We start from the raw sequence: 10,031 nt of genomic DNA, 5'->3' as shown, positions 1-10,031 counted from the left end.
TTGTTGCATTCAAAAAATCATATATCTATTTTCTCCTAATTCACTTAAGTGAAATCTTGTCTACTAGTAGAGAACGTGCAATGGTAGAATAGAACAGAAAATGCGATAATAAATGAAAGGTATGATGTATATTTCGTAACTATTGTAATCAGATTGTAGCAATTGAATGTCATTTTGTAACAACATTTGTTGTTGATATTGTTGTTGTTGTTGTTGTCATCATCATCATCATCGTCGTCGTCGTCGTTGTTGTTGTTGTTGTTGTTGTTGTTGTTGTTGCCAAAAAATCTACCTACCACCTATTCTAAAATTGAGCGTATTGGAAAACAACACAATTTTTATTTGGTATGCGTGAACGTGTATCTTTTATGTACAACGACAAAACCCGATTTATTGGTCCAGGTGGGTTTATTTATTGGAATTTATATACATGTTAACGTAAATAATAACAATATTTATTCGTCATTATAAGTGTTGAGTGTAAATCCGACATCCGCTCATACCTGATCTAAGTTTGTTGAAAATTGCCCACCGTACATACATGATAAATATTCTGATTAAAATATATTGAAGGTGTTGTGGACACTTTTGCGAAAAGTGCGTTGAACTTTGTATTTTTTGGAGCTTTACGTAGGTATTTTGAGGTTATTGAGAAGAAATAATTATTACACATGAGGTATTATGAACGTTCTGTAAAACTGCTTTGAAGGTATTTTACACACTTAATTTCAGACCACGAAACGAGTGGTCTGAGATTTATTTGGTAAATATGTGAAGGTTTATTACGTACCTTTTGTAAAAAGTACATTGGAGATATACTATACGTATTGTAACAACTATAAACTGAGGTAAAAAAAAAAATAATTGTGTGTTTTCGATAACATGGCCTCAGAAAATAGAGCAGGTAGGTCGGGATTTTGTTGTTGTGTTTGAAAAAATATTGGTTCGACCCGAAAACCAACAAAATGTAGGTCAGAATACCCCTTCTGTGATAGTTTGATGAAATATGTACAGACGGTACTGGGGCGAAAGAAAACAGATGTGTATGAAGGTCAAGAAGACAAAGAATTTTCTTATCTTTTTGTTTTAAATGTTTGAAAAAATGCTGAGGGTCGGCATCGTCGCAAACCACGTGCACGGCCTCTTTTACGGCACCGTCCGAAATGCGCCGTCAACTCTCGTTATTTCGAAGTTCGCGAAAGAAATAACAGCTCTGGTTTGCGAGAATTAAATGAGGGTTGATCGGATCGACGGGTCGGTCGGGTTATCGGAAGCACACAATTAGTTTCATTTGGCCTGAAGGTATTAAAAACTAAGAATTGGCCTGTGGTAAAGATATCGTGACTGTCTGAAGAAAAAATATCGGTTTGTGGAAACTACATTACAGCCATGACAATAATTTCGTACCATTAAAATATGAAATTTTCAAACATCCTTCACACTGCTTTATGCATTCTTGTGTTTGTATGAAGTGAAGTCGTTTATTTATACAATTATTCCGGTTTCCGGGACATTGATAAATAAAGCGGCAAAACACCCGTGATTAGAGTATTTTCTGCAGACGATTGGGAGTCCAAGACTGACATGATTCTGTAAGAAAAATGGAGAGGGTTGAAATTTACTAAATTAAAAAAAATAAAATTACATCTGTTCAGATCTGACTGCCATCCATTATGGTTTTCAATATACACTGAATGGTTGACTATATAAATATACCATGCAAGGTATGGGTACATGGAACTGATAACCTTGGTCAAAGGCGTTACTAGAATTAAATTTTGGTTGTAAACGGGATTTCCTTAAAACCGTTGTTATACAACTGCCGACGTCAGACCGTAGACGAACGGAATCTGTTACAAACAGGGAAATAAACAAGTGAATTCGATTAATAACACTTGACAAAGCACTTGTATTACATTAATTTCATTGTTTGATATTAAGAACAGATTTAGGTACTGTTTACATGTACTTGAAATGCCGGGGGGGGGGGGTTGTCTGTTTGTGAAATTAATCTGTTATATATATATAAAGTGGCCATAAAACTGTTCTTATCAAATGATGGAGTGTACCACAAGTCTCTGTACTTCCAACATGCTGTGCCAAGTGTTATTAACCCAATTAATTTGTATTAATTTGTATCAGACCCTAGTATGCACACGCCACTCTCCCCTCCCCATCTCTGTTCCCTTCTGTCTATCTGTAGCCATCTCTTGCTGCATGGTCTCTACTTTTCTGTGACCGATTTATCGAGATCTAGAGAATTGAGCAGTTATGAAAATAATGTCCAAATGTAAGACATCTCTTAATTGGAAGTCTTAGTTAGAATAACAAATATCGTTCAGAAAAAATGAAGCCACCATACATCACTATATTGACAAGGATATGTAGTCTGTAAGCAGAATTTTAATGATGAGGCAAAATAAAAACTTCGTCTTCGACCCCAAGATAAGATACTCGTTGGTCACAATACATAGAAGTTAAGTAGACGAACACGTTATTCAGACTGTGATGTTATAATCTAAAAAGACCTGATTTCTCTCTGGAAAACGATTAAAAAAAATCAATGATCACTAGGTGAGGCAAAGGCATGAGAGTGTTCACGGAAATAATAAAAGTAAACTGTACGTTTTTGCATGCAAAAAAAATGTTTAGAGGGTTGCCAGAGTCAGTCGAGTTGTCAGAAACGCATTTTTTTTCATTTGACATCAATATTTTAAAAGGAGAACTCCACTCCAGAAAATAAAGATATTTCATAAACTTAAGGTTCTGGACAGTAATTTCATAATTTCACATCACATAAGCTTAAATTTTGCTCGATTGCCAGGAAATACCAAATACACCTCCATTGTTCTTTTATGCAGTTGTGCACAGTTGCCTCATGGGTTTTTAGCAGACATGAATATGTATTACATGAATCATGAATATTCATGACTCCTAACTGATTTTTACTTTCAGATAGTCATCAATATACATTGTTCATATCGAATACATATTCATGTCTGCTAAGACCTTGAGCCAACAGTTTACCACTGTTAGAAGAATAGAGGTGAAATGATCGAGTTAGTTTTCAATTTCTGGTGTTTCTTAGCAATCGCGCCAAATTTGTATGATTTGAAATGACTCATTTAAGATACTCGTTATGAATTTCATGAGTCATGAAATGACTCGTCAGTACCCAAATTTTATTTAAAAAATACCTTTATTTCCTGGAGTGGTGTTCCCGCTTTAACCCAACTTACCCATTTTGAAGTTCAACAAAAACTTTGTCACCGCAAGGATTCTTTCTCATATACTCCTTACACTCGGAGTACGTCTTCATTAAAGCAATTAGGCTAGCCACTGATCGTTCACTTTTAATGGCCTGGCTGGCGTCCCTAAGAGAAGCGCAGCAGGAGATATTCATATTAAAAATCATCCAATTTTTCACACATGTTTTTGTTGTAACTGGTTGTTTGTCTGTTTGTTTGTTTGTTTGTTTGGTTTCTTTTTCTTTCAGCCGAGAAAATGCGAATTACATAAAATATTGTTGTCACTACGAGTCGAAGCTGAGCAATGTGAAAACCTCTGTGTCCAAAGTATGTTTTGACTGAATAAAAGAGTAAGAGAATTGTATAATTTATTTATCCATCCCATTTTTTTCCTCTCGAAATATAGTTTTAGCCAAAAAAGCTAATCTTCCAACTATTAGAAAGTAAAATGTACAAACATCAATAGGCATACCAAAACGAAGGAAAAAAGGGTAAATAAATCCGAGTGCAAAAGTTACAAGTTATACAATCCTTATTAGTTCAATGGTATGTTTTTCTGTTCGAACACGTGTAACTTGATTTTCGCAATGCTATGTTATAAGCATCAGTCTCTGTCTATTTCTATATATGTACTTGTATCTGGTTTGTCAATACTTCCGATTCTCTGTCTGTCTGTCTATCTGTCTGTCTGTCTGTCTGTCTGTCCGTCCGTCCGTCCGTCCGTCCGTCCGTCCGTCTCTCTCTCTCTCTCTCTCTCTCTCTCTCTCTCTCTCTCTCTCTCTCTCTCTCTCTCTCTCTCTCTCTCTCTCTCTCTCTCTCTCTCTCTCTCTCTCCTTCTCTCTCTCGTTAAAATCCATAAAAAAATGTTTTTCATGTTTTTGAAAAACGTAAAAATGCATTTGACTGCATTATATAGTGTGTCCTTTGCGTTTATACATATTAGTATTAGTATTTAATAGTATTTATTTCCTCATCTCGATTCCAAGTATTGCAAATAGCTGTTAATATACTGCAAAATTGTACTCGAACATCCTTGTACTGTGCGCCCTCATTGATCACATAGGGCTAACCATTCGTTGACGTGTTACTACACGTCAACGAAAGGTTGGCCCTATGTGATCGATGAGGGCGCACAATACAGGGGATGCAGTAGATATCAGTACATGTACATACAAAACAACCCAAGTTTTAACTATACGAAGCTCCGAGGACTGTAAGAGAGTCTAGTCTACGGTACGAGAGATTGAACGGAATATTGTAAGCGCCTTGAACAGGCTAGTCAAAACGAGAATGCTGGACATAAATGAATACCTCTTGCTTGTTATGTCTAAATATGATGGGTCTAATTTAATAACAAGTATCTTGTCTGAACTGTGGTAAATAGTATTTTGAATTATCTAGGATATTACATTCTGTGTATCACCATTCTAAATTCTTGAAGCCACCTAGCTGATTTTTATGCATGTACCACTCCCCAAATGGACGCCAGTGTTTTTTTATTTAGAGTTTATTCTGCAAGTTAGATCAGTCATACACTTGTCAAGTTTTTTTGACCTCTATCAACAGATGACATTAATTATTAAAACCGGCGTCATTTTGACACGTTGTAGTTTACGCTACTTGAACACTGGCGTTGAAGCACAGTCGCTTGTAAACTGTTATTCCTTTCCTAAATGGTTTTATTCTTGTCTATGACGGTCCTAATACAGAACAATGACGGTATTATAGGGATTGGCGATATTCTTATAAAATCGGTAGCGATGTCATACTCCCCTACAACCATTTAGGAAAGGAATAACAGTTTACAAGCGACTGTGCGTTGAAGCTTATGAAACGAATCGTGGTATTGGGTAATACACTGTTCAATGCCACCAATCAGACAGCCAAGTGGGGGCGTGCTGTATACACAAAATCGGGTGGGCTGGGTGGACGGCTTCAAGAATTTAGAATGAAGATAAATGGAGAATACCTAGACAACTCAAATTAGTAAATGGCTGTGTACCTATCAACTATTGCATTAGATGTTAATTCGAATAATTCTGTCAGCGTGTAAGGAAAGTCTGTCTGCCATGATATTATATCAAGCGCGAGACATTATTATTATGATTATTGATGTCAATTATTTGAACAAAGTTGTATTTTTTCAATTCAAAACTTTACCTTTCAGAATCTTTGTATGGAAGATTAAGTTCACATAATGAATTATCGCCATCTAATAGTTTAGCCCAGTGACCTTCCCGACGATTACCATGCATCACTTTTTCTTCAAACTGTGAAAACAGTATCGTAAAATTAACTATACAGGAAAATCAACTGATACTTTGATGTATAGGGCCGAGTGCAGTGTTCGCTTATCGAAACCGGGTGGGGGGGGGGGGTTCACTGGTTTGATTGATGACACATCCCAAACACTAGTTCAGACCAACTCCAGTTGGTCTAAAATAGTGTTTAGGACAACTATACCTCTGTTCTAGACCAAGTTCTAATCTTATAAGACTGTTTCGCATTATTGTCCGGGATAGATTTGACTAGGGCTCGATGACCCCATTTTACATCTCTAAAATGCATAATCTTCACATTCATATCATTATTTCAATTGAGTAATCACCCCCCCCCCTTCCCCTCTCATGGCTATTAAACCTTACTGATTAATAAACAGATAGTGAGTCAAAATCTATTAGTTGATTATTCAGTTCCCATCTATAACCATTAACTTTGAAACGATATCGAAAACACTGCTGGTCGTTCCCGGTATTGGAGTTGACTGAGGTGGCGGGTTATACTGGTTCTGCGTTATAACTGATCCTACCAGTACATTACTATTGTAAATGTTGGTATTATACTATATCATCATCACTAACAGAGCAACTAAATGAAATTGCTCCCGTAAAAGGGGGGGGGTGTTCTACTGTTGCCACAAAGTGGTCTGCCAGTTTTACGACAATGAACTGTTTCATTTGAAGACAGGTAATGAAAGATATAATATTACTACATGTACCTCTGCGAGCAAGTCGTTGATCGTTTTGTTTTTTTCAGCATCAGGGTATTCTATTTTTGTGTTATAATAAGTGTAGATCGCCAGACAACCACCAGGTCTCAATACTCTGTCCACTTCATTGTAGAAGTCGTCCAAATTAAACCAATGAATGGCCGTTCCAACCGTGATCAGGTCAACTGTCCCTGATTCTACGGGTATATCTCCACAACCACCAACTCTGCAGAAACAATAGTTATTTTTAGATTGGTATAACTTTGACGACGTATAAAAGCAAAGCTATTATCTGATCTAGGTTAGTCTAGTTCCTATACAGTATCTATACGATTTATACCTTCACTCACAGTATAGTCAAAGCTGTTGCTCCAGAAGTCCTTAGATGCAATTTAAAATTCACTGTTGGCACCCTGACTAGATCTGGGTTAATTGTATTATCTGATAGTAGGTATATCATATCGAAACTAGGTTTCTAGGTTGTTGTTGTTGTTGCTGTTGTTGTTGTTGTTGTTGTTGTTGTTGTTGTTGAGGACAACAACGGTGGTAGTGGTGGTGGTGGTGGTGGTGGTGGTGGTATTGGTGGTGGTGAGCGCGGATTCGAGTTCTTACTGTAAGACTAGGTGCAGCCAACAGGCAGAAGTGTGATTTTCATTAATTATATGTTGTTTCAGACCAAAAATTATATTTTAATAGAATCGCCCCCACCAAAAAAAATTGTGGGAGGGTGTTTAAGCTGTTCTTATGTGCCCTGGCTGGCTCCTAGTGGGACCTCCCACTTGTGGTGAAGGATATTTGCCCTCCCTCCCTTCGTTCCTACTTGCGATCCTGCCCACTGCCCACTGCCCACTGCCCACCCAATATTGTGAATGACTTACCCACTCCCCACCAGGAAAACGTTTGTGCTTTCCACTATACCAACAATTCGTTTTGACGTACACAATGTGCGCCTCTCCCACAATTCCCTGCCACGGTATCAAAATCAGGAATTCCCCGCCACAAACAGTCTTTCTTGTTTGCTCCCCTCCCGCTACCGATCGAAAGCAATTGCCCGCCGAATGAAAAATTGCGTAAGAACAGCTTTTTTTCAAGAACAGCTTCGTTGACTGCACCGTTACCTAATTCTGACTTTGACTTCGGGGTCATGTACAAGAATATATGTGGGTACATTCTGTCAATAGTTCCAATTCCCAAAACGTTATTCATTTCGTATACTCACTTGAAGTTGACATTGGGTGGCGTTGCCGAACTATTCGCACATTCAATTTGATCTGCACTGATATCAACACCCAATACTTGATCCACGTGACCAGCCAATATCAGGGTACTTTGACCAGAACCACAACCAACGTCAACTGCGAATTTCAAATCTCCTGACTGTGTGAGAAATATTATCAGAAGGAAAGAAATATTGGAACCACCAGTGAATACACGGTAAAAGAATGGTATATCTTGATAGAAGACATGCACAGCGGGAAGCCGGTGGCAGACATAACAAACACGCTGTGAAAGGTCAACATGAAAGGGGACATTGCATAAAATTGTAGTACATTTCGAATATTTCGACGAATCCATCCATCTTCATCTGGAAATGACGCCATGAACCCCCCCCCCCCCCGCCCCAGGTCACAACATCAAGCCTAAGGTGGTGCAAGTTCCTTCAGGGTCTCCTCCCGCAGTATAATGGTAGAGTGAATCCATTGCTGCTGTCCAGCGTTTTAATGTGACATGTACTAACTCGAATATTTTCTCTTCTGTATCATTCTCTTTCGATTCTCCATTCAATATTTTAACCTTCTCAATGACGTGGACCATTCGTGGCTTTTTTAAGGGATGGGGGTGGGGGTAGGATGGGATGGTTTAAATCCCAGATGTAGATGGCTGTCACGTCAGTCGTCGAAATATTGGAAGACTCTGACACGATAAAATCAACCTTTGTTGAGAATTTTACACCGTGAATTAAATTATTCGAACAAAAATGTATATTGTATTTAGAATGCAAGTCTCTAAAAGAGTACAAATTCCAACAACCACATATATTAACCTATACACAATGTCATCAAGTATATTAAAGCCGGGTTCAACTGATATAATGTTTACCCGTCTGTATACATGTATTACAATACCGTAACCAACGATTATGTGCGTTTTAGCCTGTTTTCTGTGCTCATCATTCCAGAAGTCATTCCGAAGTCGATTTTTTTAAAAGTCAATGTTCGTATTAAAATTTAATATTAATTCGATTCGGTAACCTACGAACTTATAGCAGTTGAGCTCTGATATAATTGGGTTAAAATAGTAAGTGTGAGTGAATGAGATCGGATTACCTTTTGCTTCACGTATGAAACTATCCTCTTCGCCAGTCCTTCTGGGTAGGTTGGCCGGAGATTCTTGTAGGAACCAGCCATTTCAGATCCCTTGAAGAAACCCTTATATGCACCTTGGAATGTTTCTGTTGACATTGTCGCTTTCTTCTTTAATTTGCTAGATGAAGATCTCTGAAAGACCACATAGAAATAAGCTTAGACTTACTAGTAGTACTTGTCTGTGGAAAGACGAAGACACATTTGAGAATAGTAAAAACTCGGCACCTTTTTTACCCCAGGGAGGGGTGTCTAACGCTTCAAAAACCTAGCCAGGGATAAATAAAAAACGTTGTTTGTGATCAGAAGTCATCTGATAGAAAAGCATTTCCTCCAAGTGAATTCTGACGTCAAACGAATAAGCCGAATTCCATGTGTACGTGTCATGTGTTGGGATGTGTAAAAGGTCAGACAATATTAATAAAAGCATTTCATGCTGATACATACGTGCACATTTTAACAAAAAAGCGCGTGATGCTATTTAGTCGCGAGTCAAACATTACTTCAATCATAGACTTGTACAGATTGTGTATCGGATCACACTGCCTGCTAGCTAGTTAGATTCTAAAAATGATTTATTGTCAGTGACTAAAGGTTGCCATAAAGTATAGAGCACATCTGACAAAAATACGAACTGCGATATGTTACTGAACGTGTGACATGATACAGCAATGTTCGACAAACTGTATCTCTTCGTCTGTGTCATCAAGCTGTGCGTAAACTACCTACTGGTAGCAAGTTTCTCTATTGATCACAGTCCATGGCCAGGCCTTAGCCAGGGTAAAAAAAAGAAACAAATGTGAACGGTTTTGCCATGGCCTGGCCCGGACAAGATTTAGTCCCAGAGCGAAGGGTGGTTTAGGCCATAGCCAGACCTTGGTCTGGACCAATTAAACTTGCTGATCTGGTTCCCAGATGAATACTAAATACATATCATTACAGCAGTATATGACACGGAGCTTCCCGCCATGGTGGCCAACTCTCGCTACGTAAATGTGACCAAATAGTTCGATTCACAGTTTCCGTCAAAGGAACGCATGCAAACAGCCATAGTAAGAAAAAGTCTGACAACATAGTCCCTCTATCACAAAAAGCGTTCTCTTGTCGAAATCAGCCATGTTGACAAATGGTACAAGGCTGACATGACTAAATGCGCTCTTTTTGTCCTAGCCTGAGCTGGATGGAGAGAAAAAGCAATGTGGACACAAACCAAGAGTTAATCCGGGATTAATACGTTCACTTGGACCAGGCCAGTAATGTGAACAAAGTATATAAGACGTGTATTTGGACGATGGATTTATAGCGACCGCTGTCGATGACATTCCCAAATTAAATTGTAACAATCCTTGCTTACCGTTTTATTCGATGCCTTCCTGTAATTTTTTCCGGCCGCCGTTCAATTTTATCAAATCTATATATTTCAATACACAA

At 38.2% G+C, this 10,031-nt stretch overlaps 1 protein-coding gene across 3 annotated transcripts in view; it reads right to left on the bottom strand.

Moving 5' to 3' along the window:
• Window positions 1-299: 299 nt before the first annotated feature.
• The window catches only part of LOC144447309 (putative methyltransferase DDB_G0268948), a 38,598-nt gene continuing 28,866 nt past the window's right edge, over window positions 300-10,031 (bottom strand). Inside the window, exons 1-7 of one of the 3 annotated variants that reach the window (XM_078137245.1) lie at window positions 8,829-8,944; window positions 8,565-8,735; window positions 7,457-7,614; window positions 6,247-6,463; window positions 5,409-5,518; window positions 3,240-3,374; window positions 300-1,590 (exon numbers count right to left, since the gene is read on the bottom strand). In XM_078137245.1, the coding sequence (XP_077993371.1) occupies window positions 1,494-1,590; window positions 3,240-3,374; window positions 5,409-5,518; window positions 6,247-6,463; window positions 7,457-7,614; window positions 8,565-8,699 (852 nt within the window). In that variant the 5' untranslated portion in view covers window positions 8,700-8,735; window positions 8,829-8,944 and the 3' untranslated portion in view covers window positions 300-1,493. Of the gene's footprint in view, window positions 1,591-3,239; window positions 3,375-5,408; window positions 5,519-6,246; window positions 6,464-7,456; window positions 7,615-8,564; window positions 8,945-10,031 lie in introns of those variants that run through there. The other 2 variants (XM_078137247.1, XM_078137244.1) reach the window with 2 other exon arrangements.

This window comes from Glandiceps talaboti, chromosome 16, assembly GCF_964340395.1.
Source record: "Glandiceps talaboti chromosome 16, keGlaTala1.1, whole genome shotgun sequence".
In the NCBI taxonomy this organism is placed as follows: Eukaryota; Metazoa; Hemichordata; class Enteropneusta; family Spengelidae; genus Glandiceps; species Glandiceps talaboti.
The sequence above is the reverse complement of the archived record's forward strand: the minus strand, read 5'-3'. Positions and strand labels throughout refer to the sequence as shown.